Source organism: Anabrus simplex, chromosome 4, assembly GCF_040414725.1.
Source record: "Anabrus simplex isolate iqAnaSimp1 chromosome 4, ASM4041472v1, whole genome shotgun sequence".
NCBI classification, from domain to species: domain Eukaryota; kingdom Metazoa; phylum Arthropoda; class Insecta; order Orthoptera; family Tettigoniidae; genus Anabrus; species Anabrus simplex.
Genome location: NC_090268.1, coordinates 41,080,509 through 41,107,379, shown reverse-complemented (window position 1 = coordinate 41,107,379; position 26,871 = coordinate 41,080,509). Strand labels below are relative to the sequence as shown.

Genomic DNA, 26,871 nt, shown 5'->3' with positions numbered 1-26,871 from the left:
AAATACGTAGTAAGTAAGGCAGAAGCGTCTATTGAAAAATTGTAAGAGGCCGTTAGCACCGGTAGGTAATAAAATGGCTGAATCCTTGCCAGAAAATGTCAACAGATGCAGAAATAAGTTTTATGTAAGTGGAAGTTGTTATTTGTTAACTACTGTTGAGTTGGTTGTTGCCCGTCTGTTGGCTCTAAGTCTGGCTCTGAGACTTAGAGCCAACAGACGGGCAACAACCAACTCAACAGTAGTTAACAAATAACAACTTCCACTTACATAAAACTTATTTCTGCATCTGTTGACATTTTCTGGCAAGGATTCAGCCATTTTATTACCTACCGGTGCTAACGGCCTCTTACAATTTTTCAATAGACGCTTCTGCCTTACTACGAATTTCATCAGCGGCCTTGAAAAGATTGTATTCATGACAATCAAGTTTATGCTTGTGTACACGCCCTCATGTCGTTGGCTTTTTTTTTTTTTTTTTTATTACTACCACTTTGATTTTCCAATATTTTATATGAACTGTTTTAATTAGAATTTTAATAGAAGTTTTAGTCTCCGACAAGATTATAGTTTAATCATAAGACAGTTTTCCATTAGCATCTTTTTATTTTATCATTTTTCACAATTTTATTGTTCCTAATTTTAATAACAGACTAAACTTTTAACTTCCACTTTTTATTTTAGTTGTATTTTTGATGATTGTATTTAACTTCCACTTTTAATTTAGTTGTATTTTTGATTATTGTATTTAGGCTGAAGATGCCCTTAATTGAGAGTGAAACATGTCCCATGTAACTAAGAATTTAATTATGTAACAACTGTACGTGAAAATATAAGTATTGAATAGGTGGAATAAATTAAAACACCTTTATCATTGTTGAACTGTTAAATTTTCAATACGGACCTAAAATGAGGTTTATAACATGTAACATACCACTTAGTCGAGCAGCTCTTCTTCTTTCTCTCAATTCTTCCCAACCCAAACATTGCAACATTTTTGTAACGCTACTCTTTTGTCGGAAATCACCCAGAACAAATTGAGCTGCTTTTCTTTGGATTTTTTCCAGTTCTTGAATCAGGTAATCCTGGTGAGGGTCCCATACACTGGAACCATACTCTAGTTGGGGTCTTACCAGAGACTTATATGCACTCTCCTTTACATCCTTACTACAACCCCTAAACACCCTCATAACCATGTGCAGAGATCGGTACCCTTTATTTACAATCCCATTTATGTGATTACCCCAGTGAAGATCTTTCCTTATATTAACACCTAAATACTTACAATGATCCCCAAAAGGAACTTTCACCCCATCAACGCAGTAATTAAAACTGAGAGGACTTTTCCTATTTGTAAAACTCACAACCTGACTTTTAGCCCCGTTTATCAACATACCATTGCCTGCTGTCCATCTCACAATATTTTCGAGGTCACGTTGCAGTTGCTCACAATCTTGTAACTTATTTATCACTCTATAGAGAATAACATCATCCGCAAAAAGCCTTACCTCCGATTCCACTCCTTTACTCATATCATTTATATATATAAGAAAACATAAAGGTCCGATAACACTGCCCTGAGGAACTCCCCTCTCAACTATTACAGGGTCAGACAAAGCTTCACCTACTCTAACTCTCTGAGATCTATTTTCTAGAAATATAGCAACCCGTTCAGTCACTCTTTTGTCTAGTCCAATTGCACTCATTTTTGCCAGTAGTCTCCCATGATCCACCCTATCAAATGCTTTAGACATGTCAATTGCGATACAGTCCATTTGACCTCCAGAATCCAAGATATCTGCTATATCTTGCTGGAATCCTACAAGTTGAGCTTCAGTGGAATAACCTTTCCTAAAACCGAATTGCCTTCTATCGAACCAGTTATTAATTTCACAAACATGTCTAATATAATCAGAAAGAATGCCTTCCCAAAGCTTACATACAATGCATGTCAAACTTACTGGCCTGTAATTTTCAGCTTTATGTCTATCACCCTTTCCTTTATACACAGGGGCTACTATAGCAACTCTCCATTCATCTGGTATAGCTCCTTCAGCCAAACAATAATCAAATAAGTACTTCAGATATGGTACTATATCCCAACCCATTGTCTTTAGTATATCCCCAGAAATCTGATCAATTCCAGCCGCTTTTCTAGTTTTCAACTTTTGTATCTTATTGTAAATGTCATTGTTATCATACGTAAATTTTATTACTTCTTTTTCCTTAGTCTCTTCCTCTATCTCGACATTATCCTTGTAACCAACCATCTTTACATACTGCTGACTGAATACTTCTGCCTTTTGAAGATCCTCACATACACACTCCCCTTGTTCATTACTTATTCCTGGAATGTCCTTCTTGGAACCTGTTTCTGCCTTAAAATACCTATACATACCCTTCCATTTTTCACTAAAATTTGTATGACTGCCAATTATGCTTGCCATCATGTTATCCTTAGCTGCCTTCTTTGCTAGATTCAATTTTCTAGTAAGTTCCTTCAATTTCTCCTTACTTCCACAGCCATTTCTAACTCTATTTCTTTCCAGTCTGCACCTCCTTCTTAGTCTCTTTATTTCTCTATTATAATAAGGTGGGTCTTTACCATTCCTTACCACCCTTAAAGGTACAAACCTGTTTTCGCATTCCTCAACAATTTCTTTAAACCCATCCCAGAGTCTGTTTACATTTTTATTTACCGTTTTCCACTGATCATAGTTACTTTTTAGAAACTGCCTCATACCTGCTTTATCAGCCATATGGTACTGCCTAACAGTCCTACTTTTAAGACCTTCCTTTCTATCACATTTATTTTTAACTACCACAAAAACAGCTTCATGATCACTAATACCATCTATTACTTCAGTTTCCCTATAGAGCTCATCTGGTTTTATCAGCACGACATCCAGGATATTTTTCCCTCTGGTTGGTTCCATCACTTTCTGAATCAGCTGTCCTTCCCATATTAACTTATTTGCCGTTTGTTGGTCATGCTTCCTGTCGTTCGCATTTCCTTCCCAATTGAGATCTGGCAAATTCAGATCTCCCGCTACAATCACATTTCTTTCCATGTCGTTTCCCACATAGCTGACTATCCTATCAAATAATTCCGAATCCGCATCAGTGCTACCCTTTCCCGATCTGTACACTCCAAATATATCAAGTTGCCTATTATCTTTAGAAATGAGCCTTACACCTAGAATTTCATGTGTCTCATCTTTAACTTTTTCGTAGCTTACAAATTCTTCTTTCACCAGAATGGAAACTCCCCCTCCCACCTTTCCTATCCTATCTCTACGATACACACTCCAGTGCCGTGAGAAAATTTCTGCATCCATTATATCATTTCTCAGCCATGATTCAACTCCTATTACAATATCTGGTAAATATATATCTATTAAATTACTTAATTCTATTCCTTTCTTTACAATACTTCTACAGTTCAACACTAACAATTTTATGTCATCCCTACTTGATTTCCAGTTCCCTGTTCCCTTATCACCGCTCCCTAGGCCATCCCGTTTCCCTGAATGTACCTCCCTATTACCCTTCCAAACAAATTTCCTAACTTATACGTACCACTGCGGTTTAAATGAAGGCCATCCGAGCGCAGATCCCTTTCTCCTACCCACCCATTAGGATCTAGAAATTTCACTCCCAGTTTCCCACATACCCACTCCATAGTCTCATTTAAATCCCCAATCACCCTCCAGTCAGTATCCCTCCTACACAGTATTCCACTAATAACAATCTCCGCTTTCTTAAACTTCACCCGTGCTGCATTTACCAGATCCCACACATCTCCAACTATGTTGGTACTTATATCAGCTTGCCTTACGTTGTTGGTACCAACGTGAAACACTACCACCTTCTCCTTCCCCTCCTCCCTCTCTTCTACTTTCCTCAACATCTGCCTCAACCTAATTCCTGGATAACATTCTACCCTGGTTCCCTTTCCTCCACACACTTTCCCCACGTGTCTAACGATGGAATCCCCCATGACCAGAGCCTCAACCCTACCCACTTCATTTGATCCCCTCCCCTCCTGGTCAGCCCTATCTTTCCTGATAGCTGCAGAAGCTACTTCCTCCTCCCTTTTCTCCTTCCCATGACCCTGTTCCACCTGTCTTTTCCTATCCTCTACTCTACATTTCCCTTTCCTACCTTTTCCCTTCCTCCTACTTTCACGCATCTCAGCAACAGTTCCCTGTCCCTCATCTTCCCTCTGTTGTTCTACCTGGAGTGACTCGTACCGATTTCGCACAGACACCTGTCCTGAATAGAGCCCTTGGCCTGCAATCTCCTTCCCCTTAGAACATTAGACCACCTGTCTTCTACAACTCCTCCCTTTCCTTCCCCTCCCTCTTGTACACCTACTGTAACCTGTACATTGTTTGAGGGAGTCCTATCTTCCTTCCCGTCTTCTGTGAGAATCCTAATTATCTCCCTCAAACTTTCCAACTCCTCCCTCATACCCCTCAATGCCTCACCACACCCACAATAAGTACACTCGCGCTCCTTAGCCATTCTTTACGGGGGGGGGGGGGGGGGGGAATTTTAAATTAAAAAAATAAAATAACTTATTTGCAAAAAAATAAATGAACGGAGGGATATATTGTCTGGGATAGTACACAACAATAAGGTAATTAATATACGACTACACTACAATACTACTTAGTCGTACTCTATTATTTTTTTTATTTTTTTTATCCTACAACCCCTAACAGGATAAAAGCTGCTGTTAATTACTGAATATCGAAAGTAATACACAAGAACTACACAATTCCAAACTGCAATTAAGCCTATCCTAATTTCAACAATATTTTAGTAAGAGTTTCTACGGATACCTCTACCACACCAGTATTACACAAATATTTTACAATAATAAAATAAGCACACTAAATTCTAATAGGATATTACTCGTATACTACTGTACAGTACACTACAGTAATTTTTAAACTACTTTCAGACGTATCCTAATTACGATACCGGTACCGTACCGTATGTCACTACTAAGCACAACAGAAATGAAATTTACAAGAACTACTGTACACAAAGATTACCAACGAAGCTAAATGCTTAGACAAATTATTATTAGTATTACGGCCTAATAGATATACACGAAAGATAACACACGAATATAGCACGCAAGATACGGCACTATCTAAATGTACTGTATCTATACTACAATGTATCTACACTACACTACACTGCGTTTGGTTAAATGCTTAAGTATCAATAGGATTGCCGTACACGAAGAAAAACACGAGTATAACTGGCAAGATACTATCTAATATATTATGCCTTATCTTCACTACAATTCTACTGAAATGTGGTTATGTGATTATTACAGCTGGTGGATTACTATTATTTTCCTTACTCCACGGGACGGAGAAAAAAAAAAGTGTACTTAATTAGGCCTACTGAAAAATACGAGGTTGTCTACAATAATTTCTCAAATATTTCTATCAAAACTACTGCTACTACTACTACTACTCCAGGGACTTGAACTGCAATTACTGGGATATATGAACTTTATTATTATTAGCTAACCGCTCATAAATACTGAAAGATCGAGGGAGCGAAATATAAATTACGGATACTAACTACCTACTGAGAAGTACAAATGAATGGAATACAAGGTCAGCTGATTTTTATTTATATTTACTTGACTACACTACACCCTTTGTTCACGACTGTAGCCAACAATGCAATATTTGAATATGAGGAGCGACAATAATCAATAACAATACGACTGTTAACTATTACCGGGGAATCTCTTTAACTTCTTTTTAAATGGAAGTTTACAGGCGTATCATGTTTTTTAATGTAGTAAATTATTACCTTCGCGATAGTTTGAACGTATATCTATACGAAATACCGGAGAAGTTGCTGCAGAAGTTACGGTACTATTCCTTATGATAATCTGCCTTTGTAAGTACAACCAACGAATCTACAGATATTTACAAATATTTTTTAAACTTAATATTGTTACCTAAACCTAATTTCGAAACAAGGTGCACCTAGCTAGCCTACTTAACCTAGAAAACGTAATTTACTGAAGACCAACTGAATTACTTGTTACAAAATTTAAATAATTATTACTACTCCCAATTTCTACCAACAAGCACTAAACACCACTATATAAACAGCACTAAATGAATCGGATATACACAAAATTAAGCTATTTCAATAGGTTTTCACTACTTTATCACTACAATAATGCAAGAGCTCTCTCAACAGCCAACCGTTCTCAAGCGCATCCCACAATGCAATTCACAATGCAACATTCACTAAGCTGTCTGTACTGACCAAACCTTCTTACCAGATTGTCACTCTGAAACTTCCCGAACAGTAAATAATTTGGTTTCACAGCTTCAAATGAAAATTGGATAATTTTTAACAGGACAGTTGTGGTATGTACCAAAGCTCTTGAAGTGTCAGTTGTTAAGTGACCATGAACCAAATTTAAATCATCCCAACTGCTTACCCACTCACAGAAATGTTGAAGAAATTGAATGTGGTCATCATCTAGTTCAGTAAAAGGCATTTGATTGTGGTCCCTCTTGCAAATTCCTTTAGTTACACTTTTGACGTTTACAATACGCCACCACTTAGTAACAATTTCTAAAAAAATTGCAGTGGCATTAGAATCTAGTTGACTGGTTTTTAAAGCAGCTATGGTGGTGTCATGGAACAGATTATCAACAAGTAACACTTTCTGCCTATCAAGATTTTTGGGATACACCGTTTTATAATTAAGTTTAAAAGCTGTAGCAATCAGGTTGGATGCATGACTGTGGTACACACAAAGGTTCCTTAAATCATTAAGCATGCCTTACGGATAATCTGATCTTCAAAATCAGGGAAAATAAGTTTTGTCTCTGTCTTTCTGATTCAGCCAGTTATTCCTGATGTTCTTAAATATATGTACAGGATCAAACATGAGAAATATATGTAAATTCTTGTGTTGGGGATTTGGTACACAATATGGACTTTCACTTCCTAACAGTGAACACATACTGCTAAACATATTCTTATTTATCCTATTGTCGAATTGTTCCCTTAAGAAAACAAGGTTAGATGAGAAGTCTGTGCTTTCACTGCTAACCTCACAAAACAAAACTCTATGAGCTTGTCAAGCATTTTAAGTACATTACTTTGTACACATTCAACACTAACACTACTAGCAGTGGCTCCTGTATAATTTAATAAATATTCATTTAGCTGAGACCACTTGGAGATTTTACCATCAGCTAAACATTTAATTTCTTTGACTGACACCTGATAACTATTAACATATACAGTCACGTGCATATCCTGGTGAATTTTTAGTAAATTACTTACATTTGGCAAATCATCCAGATTTAATCTGTATATGCAAAGAAATTCGTTACAGATACTGATCTGCCATACTGACATGTCAATTTTGGTATGAAGAAGGGATCTTAAATGATTTAAGTCAATTTTGGTATGAAGAAGGGATCTTAAATGATTTAAGTCAGCTATTAAGTCATCTTGAAGCTTTGATTCCTCCAAATCTGTTTTCCTCTTGTTTTCCCTACTCTTAATATCCAGTCTCCTATCTTCAGGATCTTTTCTTTTTACACTCTTTGATGACAAATATTTGGACCAATTTGGGAAAATAGTTGGACATGCATTAGGAAGAAGTTCATTAGGTTTAGGTGGTTGTACAGTTATATTGCCTTTACTATCACAAAACTTTTCCCCTTTTGAAAAACGATCATCTGTGAAATGTTTTATACACACGACTGAATCCTTCCCAGGTTCCCAATTATCCCGCTTAACTTGACGAATCCATTTTTGTTTTAATTCCTCATCAGAAGGAAACCTAAATGAGGTAACATAACCATCCTTTTTGATGTCATAGTTGCTACGACACATAGGAACACAACATTTTCTGGGCATCTGCAAATACACGAAACGTGTTATTAATAACCCAAATTCGGGCATGCCTTCACGTATTTCGATAGTAGGTTCTACGTATGTCACTCAGTCACCTACCTTGTTACATATACTCGAACATATCCATGAAAAATACAAATAAACACAACACGAAATTCACTACACATCAACATACACAGATAGCTCCCGCACTTTCGCCTCCGCCTCCGCTGGACGTTGCCAAACTTGCATGACTCCGGCTTGTAAAATATAGACGGCTCTGAGTAACGGGCCATAGAATATTTTGTAAGGCAGCAAGGGTTGGTACTTGTGAATTGCGAATTGGCGGTTAATTTGAAATCACGTAATTCGAAGTCCGATTTTTGAGTCCCAACGACTTTGAATTAACGAGGTTTTACTGTATATCTTAATATATAGTAGAACCCCCACGAGAGTATTGCCCATGAATGCAAGCACTGACATTCTTCATCTACATTGGACTCAAACAAGAATATAGACACACACAAGACGTATAAATCCATTCCAATGAAGTGATCTGAGCCATTATAAAGGATTTTAACACGCACTGTATATTTTAAGATGTGATTTTAACATATGTTTATGCATTTTAGTGTGTTTAATATACCTGTACTTTTTAAAAATTAGCTAATTTACACGAATTTTAGGCCTAAAAACAAACTCGTTTTCAACTATCTAGATTGTACCATCTAACCAATTTTTACTCTTAAACATGCCCAATTTGAATGTTTGGACATAGTGCTTCTCCATTTGAAAAGGCAATTCAACCAATATTTGACTTATGTAAAGGTACCAATGTACAGCTGATGATGAATGTTCAAAAAGTCGAAAGTTAATCTTATATAAATAAAATTGGTATTGATAAGGTGGAACCTTTTCTTATCTATATTACATGTTAACTATCAATACGAAAAATGAAACTAATTAATCAAGAGACAACCAAGATTGAGTCAGGTAGCGTGTCTCGAGTCGGCCACTTTGTCATAATTACAATCGAACATTTATATTATTCTATGATATCCAAAACCCAACTTCTGCACACACAGTTTTCCGCCAACACTTTCCTTGTCACAGGAGCAACCAGCAGTACCTAACATAGACATGATTGTATAGCTTTTGGGCTTTTGCCATGTCAAAAATCAAGGTGAAATTCTTTACAGAGAATTTTTTTTATGTCTTTGGGGTGATTCACCAGTACCTCATCCAGCACTAGAGAAGTTGCTGTAGTAGAAATGAATAAAAGTTACAGGTACTGTATTTTGGGCATTTTTCGTCATGTAAATATAATAATAATAATAATAATAATAATAATAATAATAATAATAATGGTGTGTGACCTCCGAAGCCGGATGCAGATCTTTAGAATTGTCGCTTGATAGGCGATCCACATGCTTATGAAAATGCAGCTCTACCTAAGATGAATCCTAACGTGTAAGTCGGCACGCGCGCACACAGTCCCCGAACCATCGGAATTAACCAAGAAACATTAAAATCCCGAACCTGATCGAGACCCCTTGAACCGAAGGCCAACATGCGCTAAACATTTAGCCAGGGAGCCAGACATGCTCATACTATACATAATGGTATCAAAATATTGCAACCATGACATATGCGATGAAAATGAAAAGCGTGTCTTTTACGCTGTTTCGTTTCACTTTCCTTTACATCTCATAATAATAGAAAACCTTTAAGGTCAGTTCTCTTATTGCAAATTAATGATATACATGGATATTATGGCAATAACCTGTATTTTGGTAAAGATTCCATAGACCTTTTGCGAACAATAAGTTAGAGATCCCACACAGGAACGCTCGGACGATGTCATTTAGGTTAGAAGTTCAACATGGCGTGTCTCGGACAGTGTCACAGCGGGCTGTGTGGGGCTGCCAACTTAGGTATTAGTTACAAGACAATTGGGCACGGGATAACAAAGTGGTCAACAGGCCTCTAGCATCCCACACACTCGACAACATACAACCCGATTAATTACCCTGTGATTAATTAAAATGTACTCGGCACATCACCGTGACTATTTTAAGCTGCGTGATTTTCTCATTTTCAACAAAGGTGGCAGCCCTAGCCAGCCAATAGCAACCCAGAAAATGGTGGCACATTTGAGTTTGACAGTGCTTCCATTTTAATTCTGGTAATTCTTTCATTCTTCTTATAAGCAAGAATACTTCTAGGGACCGGCTAGTGGGTCGAGGAGAAACGTTGGCACCAAGAGGCTCGTAGTGAGGTTGCGTGTGAATTACCTGCGCACAGCACTCCAGCCTACAGGATCCTTGCTCAGTACTAACAACTCGTAATCACTCATACATTCTCGCGTAACAGGTTGCTGCTATTATATGCTAGAGTATTGAGCTCTCTCTTTAAATTAAAAAACAAAAGCTTTTGCGTTTATTTTCCTTACATGCGATCAATCCATGTGGGAAAAGTGTGGCCAAGGACAAATATTTTTTTGATCATCGATGCGATAAAACGATAGTTCGAGGAATGATAGATGCAGGGAAATTTAACATTGGATTAAATGGAACATTTTTGGGACCGAATAAATTGAACGATGAATACAGTAAAATGACAGTTCCGGGAACAATGCATCGAGGTTCTATTGTATTTGCTTGTTAAAGTACAATTAAAATATAGTGCAACATGTTTCGTCCCTTCTTCTGGGACATCTTCGGCCACTTATTAAATAAGTATTGTTACAAAAGCACAAGAATATGCAAGTAAGTGAAAATGTGACACAATGTGATGCTCTGTCTAATTACAGCTATATCCCAATAATAACAGAATACCCTTCATTAACCCTTACCACTCGTCTGTCGGGTGAGGCTCGACATTACGATATTCCCATTCCGGTCGCATGTCGGGGTAGACCCGACATGAAATTTTATCACCTACCACTCATCTGCCATCTCTTAGTCGACAAAATACACAATGATATACTGTACTGCCATCTTTTGGTTCCGCGTGGAACTTTGTAGAATCCAGATACTATTTAAGTCAGTCAAAAATCTATTATTTAGATGGCAGTGTAGCCGTCAGCTGTCCACTTGCGCACGAAAGCTTGAGCGATAGTAAACAAACATGGTCGCCATGTGCTATATATGTTGTATATGTCAGCCAACACACGAAACTACAGTATTTTTGCACCTCTACTCCTAATGAAGATATCTAATAGCATTTCACGATGCCTCAAAGTGAACTGACGATGGTCGGTTTGTGTACCGTAACCCAGCATGTACCTGATGCTGACGGCTGGCACAATTATAAATCAACAGATCCAGATTTCAAGAAATCGCCGTTTACAGTGGTTTCAGCATACAAACTACCGCGAGGTATGAAACCAGAGACTGAATAGAGATTTTCAATTGCTTTTTAGAGATAATTTGTACACTGAAATTAACAAAACCAATCGGTATGCAATAACGATGATAATAATAATAATAATAATAATAATAAAAATGCAAAATAATTTGTCTTAAATTCCACATATTGCCTTTATTTGCTCCAGTATAGCTTGCTGTAAACGTGTATAGCCTAACTACATCATTTAAAAGCAAGTGCTATCTCCAAAATCATGAAAAATGAATACAGGTCATATAAGATAAAAATTTACATTTAAAATACGAGTAATAGGGACAACACAGAGAACTTTAATTCGAGGGGTAAGGGTTAATAGTCTTTGGAGACAAGGTCTTGATGAATGATATACAGTCAAATGAGCATGTGTAGGGCAATAGTTTTAACACAATTTACAATTGTGGCACAATATTTGACTAAAAAACTGTGTCCTTAAAAATATGGGTGTTCATGTTGACAGTATGGTAGAATGTTCTAATGTTCTATACCACTTTTTTTTTTTTTTTAGCTGATTTTCATAAAATTATCTTATTATAAAAACCTAATTTTGATGTTGGAGGATAGTCCTTACAAGCTATAGCTACATGATTGAACATTTTCATAAGATACTGCATAATGCTCCCAGGAAATGATATGCTGTGTACAGTGAAACCTTGATTATCCGTTTCTGGAAACTATGTTTTCCCGAAGTACTCGTTCAAATTACCTAAATCATTTTGTAAAAATCCTGCATTGTCCATTCCTCGAAGAAACTATTTCCCGGACCAACCCTCCAGAAATTTCAGTCCCATCAACACTAAATTCTCAGTGAAGTGTTTTTCAAGAAACTGTATCTCACAGAAGGATGGTTACAGCATACCTATCAATCTTGGCATTAACGTCCCGTCAGTGCAATAATTAGAGCAAGTTCTGTACTGGAAAAGCAATCGGTGATGAACTTGCATAAGGGACCATCTTAGCATTGCATTCGGGTGGTATTGTTCAGGAAATCCTCGGAAATCATAAAGCAGAGAGTGGCCGAAACAATTGGAAGGAGACAGCTCTACTTGAAGATGGAATGAGTTTCGTCAAATATTCACACTTGTAAAACCTCTACATTGTATCCATGGTTAAATGGTTTGTTTTTTTACTTTTTTCATTTGTATCGCTGAACAGGTTTTTGGGTTTTTGGCACTGTATAGTCACTGGGCTTTCAGGCAGGAATCAAAACTGCTCCTTATGAACACAAATCTAGTAAGGCCTATTTTAATATTACCATATAACATTATGTTATCGAGACCAGAACATACTGCACCGGGAAAAAACTGTCTTTAGTCGCAGTTACTAGCTTGAAGAGCAGGGAATTTTTCTAAGGGGTGGTACGTAAGCATTGGAGTTGGTACAGAGAGGGGTATTAGTTCATTGAATTTATATTCTTTTAATAATCTGGTTTTATTGTTCATTTGAAACAAATTTATATCACCTTTTACACAAGTTGAGTTGATGCGTTGTAGCAGGCTGGAACCTCCAGACTCCGGGATGATTACTGGGCTGGTTCTGAACATGGACCATGCCCATCCTTGATGCAAAGTTCTTGACGTTCTAGAATTTCTTGAATTTCTGGAGCATCTGGAAGTTTTGAATTTCTAGGTGGACACTTTGCGGGGTTCGGTCTCTCACAAGAATACTGAGAGGTGAGGCGTGACGAGCACACAAGTCCCCCGTATGGTATTAAACTCACTTTAAATAAGTGTAATGGCACTCGGAGAATGTTCTACACTGTCTGTAAATAATTACTGCACTCAAAGACTATTTAACATATAATTATTAAAGTTTAACTGTAGTTGAAGAATGTTTAACACTGCCTGTGAATAATTATTACAAAGTAGAATTTATAAGTTTAAATGTGGCACTGAAAAATTCAATGTTCTCTTGGAACTTCACGAGAAGAAAACACAATACCAATATAGTTGGTCCGTTATTGGACGGTATAAATTTTCCAGCTAATTCATTCCTGGTTGCCAGGGTTTCGCCCCATTGTGCTAAGTTGGGCTCATCAGTTGGTAAATAGCATACCGTGGAGGCCACTGCGTAGGCTACTTGGAACCACCGGCAGTGCCAATGCACTATGAGAGACGTCTCGTTTTCAAAAACTGATGCCTGCCTGCCTGTCCGAATTCGGAACAAATATTTCAGGTTCCCTATGTGAAGTTCAATTCGCTCCTTTGTTCAGTATATTCATTGCTTTTTCAGAAAATTTAGTGTTCAATAAATTAATTGTGTTGGGGTTGCTAAATATTGGTGAAATTATTTCTGTTTTGATTACAAACTTATTTGACTTATTATTTTCTTTTAATTGTTCTAACTTGTTTACTAGCGCATTCTTCTTTTTTTCTAAGATATTGACAAGTTTCTTGTTAGTGTGCTGCTGGATGTAATTCCATTCTAATGGGGTTATTACTTGAGCAACATTTAAGTGTACCTTATACAGTTACAATTTTAATAAGGATTTTTTTTTTTCTATATAATTCTTTTATTTCATTTTTTAGCCATATCTTACTGATTTTGTTTTGGGTGTCATATGACTTTGGATCCGATATATTACTTCTTTGGCTTGACCTTAGAAATTTTGGTATTAGGCTGTATTTTTGACATTCTTTTAAAAACCATAAATCTTTAGTAATTTTACTGACTTTGACCTTGAGATTTATGTATTTATTTATTTTACTTTTTGCCTGGTTGGCTAACATATTGCATAAGACAATTGATAATTAAACAAATAATTGTAAATGAGGTTTAACATAAGGACTCAACCTGGAGAGTTTTTTTTTTTTTTTCTGAAGATGCTTGACATAACGAGCGAAACATTTAATGTTTGTATTGTGGTAAATGTCCTTTTAGAGACAATAAACATTTCATATATTGAATAGGTGGATATGAAAACAAGAAATTGTAACTAATATTAGTCAAGTTCAGTATGGGAAAAAAACGTGAAATTGGTGTTGTGCAACACTACTCCTTGTCGGAAATCTCCCAGAATAAATCATGGTGGTTTTCCAGTCCTGATACCTAGTAGTCTTGGTGTGTGTGTGCCATACACTAAAATCATACTCTAAATGGGGTTTTACCAGAGACTTACATGACCTCTCATTTAAATCTTTACTACAACTCCGAAATACTCCCATAACCACCTCAGCATTCTCATTTCAGTGATGTGAAGCATATCTGTTTGGATTTTAAGGGGCCAGCAGCCTGACCCATATGTCAAGGCAGTCTATACTGCTGTATTAATATTTTTCCTTTGACATTTATTGCCATTCTTCTGTCGCATAGTATGAGTGTTAACTCTCCCCATTTCTGCTGTCCCACATATTTACTCACATCAGCTGCACCCCTGATTTTTGACTGGATATTTGTGTAAATTTTTGTGCCGAATAAGTGCTGCACATCCAATACATAGCCTTGTATCAAGAATGTCCATGTGCAATAACAAATGGAAAGGGCCACTGTTGTGCACAATCTGAACTGAACCATGTGGAGCTTGGGGGAAGTTAACAGTTACACTGTTTAATTCAAGCTAAAATTGGTGAAATTTGCAGAAGAAAATGATAACTGAGCAACAGGTCATGAGTTGTCTGTTCATTAAAAAAAAAAAAAAAAAAGTGAGAAATTGGAGAAAGCAGCTAGTGTCAGTTCATGGCACAACGATTTCCCGGGTGTAGAAGCTTTACTGGAATGGGCGAGAGACAAGTGGAACAGCAGTTGCAGTGTTTCTCACAAAATGTTACAGCTAAAAACCACACAAAATTGCGCAATGCTATGATATTACGGCAGAAAACAGATTTGTGCCAAAAACTGCCAAACTGCTGTTTTGATAAAGTTACTTTCACAGGCATGTGTTCAGGTTAAGGCAGCAGAACTCTTATCACCTCTGGTAGATCGCCGGTCCTGACCAAACCCCTGTGTATTTTGACATGCCTAGGAAGATTACTGTTTCTGAGAAGGGAGCGAGCGGCAAGTGCTCTCCTTAAAACCACCGACAACGAAGTGGTATGCTGACAGCTGTAACCTACCTCCATATGTTATATTTAACCACTAAACATATCGAAGAACATCACATTCCCACTGGTATCCACAAGACGAAAGTGAAGCTAGCCACTCTGCTTGTGATTCAGAGTAAATGTTCATATTTTGTTAAGAAGGAAATTGCATTTAAATGTTCATAAGCATTTTTTAATGAAATGGTACTGTACGATTATAATGTAATTTTTCTCCCAAGTCTTTTTAAATGTAAACAATCTAGCACCTCTGCAAGTGAATAGTCTACAGTTTTTGTAAATTACGAACGGATTATAAGGCAATAAAAAGCCTACATGTACAGTTTCAATCTTTATTTTTTGTATGTTTGTAAATACTATAAGTTAAAATCTTTTGAGTGTATCCGGTAAAATATTTCAAGAGATAAGTTCAACAACACTGGCAACATTGAACATTACTCATTTCATATGGTATGCATTACCTTGTTACTGATTACTTCTGTGTTTTATTATTGACAGCACCATATCAGTAACATGTGACTGTCATAAATGCATGACACACTGCCATCTCAGCACAGGGATGCAATCGAGCTCTCAGAAGCCTTGACCCCTTCGCAACAACATGCAAGAAACCGAAGTGTGAATGGCCGACACTGGCAGGCGGCGCACATATCTACTAGTTCATCACGCTGACTAGTGGCAGTCAGATTTGCGATTAGGAAAATAAATCTGAAGTTAATTACACTTTCCTTTTGTTGTGATGATGTGTGGGTAAACTGGTCAAAACACATTGGCCTTGTGAGCATTTTCCCTGAGTAACGTTTTAAGTTTCAGTTATCATCTTGGCATTTTGTACAGTGATTATTGTTTTAAATTCACATAGCAATTTGTTTCAAGTAATTGGACAGAACACAATGGGCTGGATATTATGAAATTGCACACAGCACATGATTTAAAAAGCGACAGCATCAGCGTCTGCTCCCAGTCTGACATCATCATACGTAACGATGGACCATTAAATTCCATTACGGCCTTCAGTGAAGTTTTATTGAAATCATTGCTCATTTTAACCCTGTTTTTGTGCAGTATTTACCATGCTTAATTTGACAGAGGATGTTCTAGTCTCAGCCCCTGTTATACTGGCAATTGTGCAACATCTCTGTTATTATATAAGTACCTCTAATGATAATTTCAATGCTACAATATCTCCCCAGGTCTTTTAAGAATTTTGTCTGAAAATTATCCACATAATGTCTAGAGCAACGGCGGCCACCAAAGCGATATATGATATTAAAACCATTACCAAGCTTTCACTAGAAACTGCTATGAAACTATTCAATGCGAAAATTGCGCCAATTGCCACATATGAACTGGACATTATATGGAATAAATTGGGTCTGGCTGAGCTGAAGACAATTGAAGCAGTCAAGTCACGCTTCCTGAAAGCTACACTGGGAATATCAAAATACACAAAATCAAGGCTTGCATATGAGCTTGCAAAGGAAACCTTCTTCATCGAGGACCTCCGAATGAAGCGAGGGTTTCCGTCCACAGATGCTTGGGAAAAATTAATGCAGGACAGAGTGAAGAAGAGGGAAGAAATCTGGCTCGATTTCTACTCAACGGAGGCGATGATGAATAGAACCTGGACAAAGACCAATCAAGACATGCGACATTTCGTTAACTCGATGGCGGTCCATGGGTATCACCATAAACTCTGCAACACCGAGTACTTCCATGATTACAAGTGATGAAAATCATCAAACACATTTTTGAATATCTTTAACCAGATGCCTGGTAAAATAATAAGGTTTTTGATAATGACTGAGGATGCCTCACAGTAGGAGGCGAAACATGTCTCATCTGAATAATGTTTTAAAGTAAATGCCAACATCTTGTAATGTATTGAATAGGTGGAAATAAACAAAAAATATTATCCTATATACAGTTTACTTCCATGATCCCGACGAAACCTGTATTTGCAAGCTGTGCAATGAGCATTGCAGTCGATATCACGTAATCACATGCAAAAACCGGGGATTATCTATTGTGAACTTTTGTAATAGTGAGAAGTGACAGTACATATGACAAACTTTGTTTATACAATGCACAATTTGTGTGCTGTATCTTTATTAATTATGATGATTAATAAAGTGTTTATTATTAAAATTATCCGCATAATAGCCACACCCCACTGTTGGGACCTTAAAATTGGCCAGTATGGGAGTGTATTTATTGTATTTGCGGGTGTGTGGTGGCATGGTGAGTTTGATTCCAGCTGAATCAGCGTGATTGTGCATTTTGTAACTGGCTGAAAAAAAATAACTACTGTATTTGGTCTTAGAAACGATCCAGTAGTGTTGCTCTTACCACTCCATAGCAGTATGAACATAACTTTGAAATGAGTGTGTAGGTCATCTAATTTGCATAACTTATAAGTTCTGAAACATTATTATTTATAGTTCCATCTCAAATAGCTTCTGCGAGGTTTCATAAATGTTCTAAAAATTCGCTTATTAATTGTCCCGTTTCCTGATTCAGGGATGAGGTGAGATGAGATTTTATGGCATGTTTTATAAGGGCAGTTGCCCTTCTGACACCAACCTCGGTTGAGAAGCTAATAAAGATGAAATGAATGATGAATGACACTGGGTAAGGAATCAGCTGTAGTCCAGGAATGGGAATAGTTCTCGCATTTGCCACAGAAAACCATTCTCAGAACAGCTAACTGACAGTGGGGTTCAAACCCACTTGTTTCTCGAATGCAAAGCTTGGCTTCACAGCCATAGCTCATTAACATGCATAGCCACTCCATTCAGTGTGTGTATTAATTCAATTGTCACTGAAAAATGCTTGTTTGAACTTAACTTATCCAAAATGAACACTGCTTATTGAATTGATTGTAATTTTCCTTCTTTTCTGTTCTTTCAGCGTATCTTGAAGGATAAGGAGCCACTGCCAGCTGGACGAGTGAAACCAACAGATGGTAAACTGTATTGGATTCTGGACTCTGGTGCTGCAAAACATATCAAGGATATGTGATTTAGACTCATTCATTGCTCTTACTTGCTCACATTTGAGCTTTGAAATGAGTGCCCCCAAAGTTTAAAGTCTCTACTCTTTTCAGCTGCCTGAATTGATAGGTAAGCTCGGGATGGATGGCTGAAAAATGTATTATGCCAGAAAACTGAAAGGAAGAAGAAACAATTTAGGGTTCAAAGGGATGTTTGTTAAAGTGGCATTATTATTCACTGAATATCTATTCGTTTCTGTCAAGAAAATCATAGTTTCCTTGGCCCATGGTATTTCTTTGTCTTCTGATCATAAACTTGAACAATAATTCATTTTCCACATGTCATCTCTAATCAAAAATCCCTTGTTGAAAGTGGAATGTGCTTTGTAGCAGTTCAGAATGTTGGCATGATTCGCCGTGTTCTTTTGTATATAGGAACAATTCCTTCGTGAAATGGAGGGTATTTTTCATGCCTTGGCCAAGGCTTATGGTGAGCTGTGGTTATTTGTTTTTTATGTTGTATGATAATAATAGTAATAATCAGAATTATTATTCTGATATGTTACATAATGGTGTTTTCTTGTAATTTCTTAATATCATTTTATGTCTGTATCCGATTTCAGGGAAATCTTTGTCATCTGTCAGTCTCTTGAAAACACTTTTGTTTCTATAATTCTATCTAGCCACTTATTTTAAATGACGAAGACCAAAATTATTTTGTTTTTAATTTTTCTTACTGTGATAGAAAATTATTCCATGTTCACTATGATAAATATGTAAAACCTGACGTAATGGAAGAACTGTGATTAAATTGCATGTGGATCAGAAGTTATTGTGTGTTTAACAATTTCTTCCTTATTTATCATTGCAAACCAGATTGATTTGAAATAGCTTAAATGTAAAAATTGTATCAAGTTATGAAAGATAATTGTATTGTTTTCCATTTTATATCAAGACTAGCATGCTCTTAAAAGAAAATACCTGTAGACAGACCTTGTGTGGTATTTCATATACTGTGGGGATTAAATAACAATTTTTGTTTGTGACTGAATGAAATGCCCATTATGTATTATTGACTGTGCTTTTTGGTATGTAGCTTTATCACTGTTATGAATGAGTGGTGAGTATGGAATTGTAAAAAGTGATGTACATTTTGTTATCACTTACAAGATCTGAGGATTTTCCATGAGTAAAAGACTCCACTAAGTCAAGCAGAGTTAAGACTGTCCATTGTGTGCTGATTTCATGTTTAAAAGTGTATTTTTATAAGACAGCAGCTTTATTTATAATATTGAAATATTTGTGCATCATTCCTTTCTTTTTTATATATATACATATTTGATTTTAGATTATTAAGATGAAAACCTTAATACTCACTGCACTATAACTACCGATACCCTTGCAGGTGTATGTAGATCTAGCACATATATTTCTTCATTTACATGGAGCCAATCAGAAATAATATCTATGTTGATTAATTATCAAGAATATGTTTGGATAACATGCAAGATTAATTGAATATATTCATGTTGACCTAAGTTTCACAGAAACTGCACTAAAATACGTACATCTAGGCCTTTAACGATTAGGGTTTAATGATCAAGTTTGAAAATAAATTCATAATATGCATGTGGAAATATTCTTCATTACCCTACATACATACGTACATCAGTTAAAGATAAACAAGAGAGACCTGTCTTTTTGAGGGAATAACTGACCTTTGTATTTTCTACATTTCATTTCAGAAATAATGGGGTAAGTACTTTAACCTGGAAGGTTAAATCCTCGCCATTTATTTAGAATAAATTTAATGCCTCGTAACATTTTCACACCTGAGCAACTTTTCATTTTTGGAGTTTCAGAAAATTCATTATTTTTATCTAGATCAAGTTGAAATTAAACTTTAATCATTTTTCAAAACTTCAAATCACAATAAATGGCGAAACAGAGGAAAATAACATTTCTTAAAACAAATATAATTATGTAACAAGAATACCAAAATTTATTTGTTAGTTTTAACTTACCACCAGAAAACCTCTAAAAGCTCCTCCAGCACAATAGTAATGTCACTTGCATTCAAATTATTTCTCATTTTACATAATACTTTACTACAATGCACCAGGATAACCTCTCAGCACTGCTCATGAATGCACAAAGTCGCATCACAAATTGGTTTTATTTGGTCACATATTGTGAATAACCCCCCCCCCCCCCCAAATGGTAGAAAGTGTTAACATACAATAAGACAATTGTAGAATCCAAAGAAATGTTCAGTGTTCTTAAGTAAAAATGAACCAAAGAACGCAGGCCAAGGAAGACTCGGACTTCAGCTGATTACGCAACGTTCAAGTCAAGAGTCTCACTTGGGCATAGGTGTGAAGGTGTAAAAAACTGTCTTATATTAATATAAATCTAGGATACCCAAGCAAGTAGTCTGGGAACTTTTCCTTACATCCACTTATGTACTGTTTTGTTTATATTTATTTAATTCAACGGACTGCATGAACATTCCTTCCAAATTCATGTTTATTTGTACAAAACAAGTATACTAACATAAAAAAGGAATCCCACCTGAATTGGAGTATCATTAGGTTTCAAAGAACAGAATATTGCTTATTCAGCTAAAGCTTGATTTGTGGTTCACATCTTCTAAATCTTAATCTAAAAGAGAAATGGAATGCACAAAGCTCAAACTAATGTTTTAAAACTAATTGCATGGTCACATATCTGCTTCCATTCTTTGAAAAAAAAGATATTATAGTTGCATTACATAAAAGCTCAAGATTTGAATAAAAGAAATGTAATGGAAGTTACTAATTAACAGAAGGCTGGTCAGGATGTATGCAAGCAGTTTTAAATACTATTCACCTCAAGAAAATGCATAACCCACTATCATTTGTATTTTTATTTGACTTTTTGTTTGTTTTGTCAAGAAGGAAACCATACTTTCCATTGTCAACTCAGTTAAATGTAACTTAAACACACAAGTTCATTATAAACATTACACTATAACATATGTGTAAAACAACACACAGTAACCCATTGCAGCAGACGTTAGCACAATGAATATGCCCTGGACCAGGAATTATTTTAAAGGAAATTTCTGTCTACAACTTTCTCTGAAAAATAATTATAATTAGGGAATTTTCAAACTTTCAAAACATAAAAAGGAAATTAACATCATAAAATACAGAACATTGCTTGTTAAAACATATTGTCCAGTCTCTTTTGGTAGTTCAGGCATGTGTGTAATATGCTTCAAAACAGTTTTTCACATGCAGCGGAACTGTACACTGTACATGCCCTCTTTTTGTGCTTTGAACACACTTAGCAGGCTCTTGAGGGGAACTGTTTACTTGAAGTGTGTGGAACGGGCATCGGGAAAGTAGCCCATTCCTGGACTGCAGCCTAATAGGATCGTTAGCAAGGAACGGTCTCCCTGAAATTCTGCAAACTGGAAGTGTGATGTTGTTGAACACGTTCTCAGCAGTACCAATCCTGAAGTCAGTGAAGTGGAGTTTCTCACCACTAACATACTGGTAAACTACGTAGGAATTGAACAGGGCCATGTCGAACAGATAAAAGAATATCTTGCGGTAACCTTGTACTGTCCGACGCATCACAGGGAAGCTAGCGAGGGGACCTGATCTCGCTTATCAACTCCCAACATTCCACCATTATAGTCTATGATAGAAAGTGGTTTCTCAATGACTTTCTCAGCACCACCTTTAAAAAAAAAAAAAAAAAAAAAAAAAAAAAAAGCTGCATAGATATGTCAGTAGGTACAGTCGAAGGAACACAGACATCCCTACAATCTCTCCACTTCACTGCCAGAATATTCTTGCAACTTTGAGCAACTGCTTCCCCTTTCTGAAGTCGGCATGTTCTTCCTGTTAACCCTGACAGTGCCCACTGCATGTAAGCCTACTTTTAACAGTTTATGGTACTGTTGTGGGAATGAATACCAATTATCAATATAAATTAAATGACCTGCATGCTTTGTAGGCTGTACTAAATCTAAGACTACTGATTCACTGACAGGGAAATGAGGATTTAGAACATTGTCATTTCCTGTATATATTCTGAAGGCATAACAGTAGCCAGTCTCACTCTTACAATGCTTGTACATTTTGACTCCAAACCTGGCACGCTTAGATGGCTTGAACTGGACATAACTAAGGTGTCCACGGAACTTGATTAGGCTCTCATCTACCGCCTCATTGCATCCCACATTATAAATTTTCAGGAACTTTGTTTCCAAATAGCTAACCACTGGTCGTATTTTACAGAGTTCATCAATCTGCTCAGTGGAATTGTCAGAGAAATGAAGAAACCTGTTGATTATCAAAAATGGTTCATAACTCATTGTTCCACTGATAATTGGAGTTTCAATAACTTTCACTTTATGACCTGATATTCAGTTTCTTTACTTGTCCCACAACGATATACAATGCAGTATAGGCTTTCATTTCGTCAACACTACAATCGCGCTATCAAGTGTCTGATTTCAGTCTACTTCTGTTACGATCACGCAATAAACGCTTCACATTGTTGGTTTCTATGGTGATCATGTAAAAAAGAAGCTGAATGACCTAGAAATTCTGATACATCAATAAAAGTAGGATTATTTCCTAACCTCCGTAACACACCAGCATTCACTCTACAAACTGCAGAACGTGGAATATGTTTTATTTTGTTATCGTCCTGCACCGATATCCAGTCCGTTGGCACATGTATATCACATTTATATTCTCTTTGCTCCTCCTTCTCCTCTTCATTTATGACACTATTCAATTCGTCATCATCAGAAGTAGAACTGATACTACTCGCTTCACTGATACTTTCATCGAAAGAATTATAATTGTAATCACTTTCGAGCAAAGATTCGATTTATTTTTCTTTCAGCCACTGATGAGCTGCCATGCTTGTTTACTTGTGTCAAAGTCGTAAAGAGTCACAACTATCTCCATATATTTTGAAATAGGTTAAATTGCATCGTAATGCGTGAACACGGAACAGTTCCATGACCGCCAATGGGTTAAACAAGGGAAAAAAATACACACTATTAAACACATCAACAGATGTCATTCTGTGTTTAACCCTTTGGCCTACCATTACTGGTGAAAGGAAATATTCCCTTACATACCATTTATTTTTCAGTCACTTGAACATAAATTTGACGAATCACAAACATAAGAATAAGAATACACAGATCAAAGTGAGCTTTTAATTTGTCTATAGTAACAGGAAACCAATGTTTTTGTTCGTAAGTATTACTGGTTTCAAGGGAAGCAGATAAATTAGCAATAAATGTAGGGACATGGGCATCGGTATCCTTGGTAATGCGATCCCAGAACTGCGAGGTTAGAAATTCATTCACTAAATCCATTTCTTTTGGATCATTCCCCAACCTCCTCGTCAATATACAGTGAATTTCAGAAACTGGTTTGCATGTTAAAGAAACAGGCTTATTGTCAACAAGATCCCAAACAAATCACAAATGAACTTACATCTGCGACCTACTTTTCTATGTAGTCACCAAGTTTCTCAACACATTTCCCCCATCGTGGTACCAGTTTCAGTATGCCCTATTCATAGAAGTCCGTTCAGTTGGAGTATAGCGATCTGCGGATGGCCGATTTCACTTCTGCACCTATCGCAAAGTGTTGCCCGGCCAGGAATTTCTTCATGGGACCAAACAGATTAAAGTCCAACGGTGCCAGGTCCAGACTGTATGGTGGATGCTGGAGCACCTCCCACCCAACTATGGCGAGTTTCTCACGAACACGAGCAGCAACGTCGGGTCGGGCATTATCACGAAGTTTGACACCGTGAGCATTAATGTTGTGGCGTTTGTCATGAAGGGCACGACGTAACTTGACCAAAGTTTCAATGTAGGCTGCAACATTCACAGTGGTCCCGTGTTCAGCAAAGTCCACCAGTAACACACCAAACATGTCGCAGTACACTGTCACAAGCACTTTCCTAGGGGACTGAGTCACTTTGAATTTTTTTCCTACTGGGGAGTCAGCGTGTTTCCTCTCCATAGAGGCCTGCTTGGTTTCAGGCATGTAGTGCTACACCCACGACGTGACTATTCCTTTTAGAAAGTCGTGCCCTTCTGGGCGTAACGCGTTAAGTAATCCATGCTTTTCATTCACTGGCCCTTGTGGTTGTCTATGAGGTTCTTAGGCACCCAGCGAGCACTAACTGTATGGAATTTCAATGTGTCATGACCAGTGTCACACACCGCACCATAGGAAATGTTGAACGTTCTCAGGTGTACATGCCGATCGTTCAAAATTGCTGCCTCAGTGGCACGAACATTCTGCGGAGTTGCAGCTGTTACCGGCCACCCAGAGCGTGGCAAATCACTAAGGTTCACACGGCCCTCTTGGAAGAATGCACCACCTGGAGACATTGATACAGTCCAGACAGTTGTCTCCATACACACCCCCCACATGTCCCTGTGAATTTCATTCGGTGTATGCCCTTTGGACCACAAGTATCGAACTTCAATTCACTCCTCTTCACATGTGAACAACAGTAACATGCGCTGTTTTGTAGTTCAGGCTTCTCTCGCTAGAGCTGCACATGAAAACAAAATACCCTCTGTAGCGCAAACTTTATATCGTGAAATTTCAACATTCCAGCTGCAATACCAAGGAAAAAAAATATTATTGTACGTTACTTTCTGATCTGCCCCCATATATTCCTTGAAATGTGATGTTGCTGTTGTTGTTTTTTTGTTTTTCGCGGTTAAGAAATTTATTTCATGTTATAACTGAATCATGCAACAATAATAAATTCCTGCACAAAACGTAATTTGCACAGGTGAATAAAGTTGCTAGATCCCTCTGCATCAGTATTGCAGTAGTTTGCCACAGTCTGACAGGTAAATGTGTACTACATTTAATGTCTCCACAAACTGCCACTTGTGCATGTGCCAGTTGGGACATGAACTATACGCAGTTTTTCTCCCAAAAATCTACACAAATGGCACTTAGATGCATCTCACGCATGCACATTATTCATTAAGCGATTAAAACAGTTTGCACATATCCCAATCATCCTTCTATGTTTTATCTACTCTTTTATTATGGTAGTATTCTTCTTAAGCTGTGATAGATAGAATTTGACAGAAACTACTTAATGATAACCAAGGTATATCAGGGATATAAAGTTCATTTTGTGTACTTTTCACCATTTTTCAGATGAAATTTGTATATTCAGACATAGGAAGAAAGTGTTTCAACTCAATATCACCTTTGTGTTAATATAGTTTCCATGACAGAAATGGTTAACATTATATTTAATTTAATATTTAAACTGTCTTTTGAAAAAATAATGCTATTTTGCTACAGATTCTGGCATATAGACCAGGATTTTATTGTATATCAAACTTTGTTATAATTCACTTTAATTGATGATTTATCCATTCTGATGATAGTCACAGTGAAAATTTATATGTCATATATATTTTGTTTTCATCCAGTTGTATCTGTTGTGTAGGAGCGAGAAAAAAGTCTGTAATAAAAATAAAGTTTAAAATGAAATTGTACTAAAAAAGTGTTATTAGCTACCATCTCAGGGTTCATATTTAAACAAACACCACACCTGTAGTCAGTTCCTTCATTGTCTAATCCATTGCATCATTCAAAGGCTACTTTCTGTAAACATATTTAATCACCTTAAATTTTAGTACCTATTGTCCACAATAATATTTCCTTAGCTAGAGTTATTTTATTTTTTGGATTTTGTTTTTATTTGTGTTGAACAGATATGTATGCTTTTATTTAGTATGACTCATGAGACTGATGTATATTAAAAATTGACTCATAATAGAATTTTTAAAAATGAATTTGTAACTTTATTTTCAGTGACTATTTTCTTTACATTATTATGTTCACCCAGGTGTATCCTAGCAGCGAAATCTTCACTTTGTGTGTATATTACGGTGTCCATTCCTATACTCCTCACCATGTAAGCGTATACACTAAGGGTACACAACCTTACTCTTTCTCCCCTATTGATACTGAAGGTAGTGATTTATAGTTATTTTCTAATGGGTTTAATTCAGTGTCACTTGCCACACAGTTTACAACCCTACGCGCCAATACTATGTCTTACAGTTCCTGTTCATCTCTCATGTTGGCACTGTATAGTCATAATTTTGTCGTGACTTGCGAGATTATACGTACTGCCTCTCTCTTGTTGTGAAAAGTCACTAATATTACATTTGTGAGAATAAGTCATGCATATTTTCTTTTTCTGTAGGGTTGTAAATCAATTTGGATACCAGGTAAGTAGAATTGTGGCATATTCAAATAATGAATGCATAGACTTATTAATAACCATTTTATTTCATCCATTTTCTATGTAGAATTTAATTATGACATCTAAGATGCAAGGAAAATCTGCAAGAACATCTCCGAAAAGGGAATCAATGTCTTCACTTCTACAAAGCTCTCTTCAGAAGGCTATCCTAAATATCTACAAGAAATGGAAAGAAAAGACCTAGCAAACTATGAAGTC

At 36.7% G+C, this 26,871-nt stretch overlaps 1 protein-coding gene across 1 annotated transcript in view; it reads left to right on the top strand.

The window, feature by feature from the left end:
* Nucleotides 1-26,197, top strand: part of Pgls (6-phosphogluconolactonase) — a 60,692-nt gene extending 34,495 nt beyond the window's left edge. The window contains exon 4 of the mRNA XM_067145052.2: nucleotides 18,255-26,197. Within this exon, the coding sequence (XP_067001153.2) occupies nucleotides 18,255-18,365 (111 nt within the window). The 3' untranslated portion in view covers nucleotides 18,366-26,197. The remainder of the gene's footprint in view (nucleotides 1-18,254) is intronic.
* The last annotated feature ends 674 nt before the right edge of the window (nucleotides 26,198-26,871 follow it).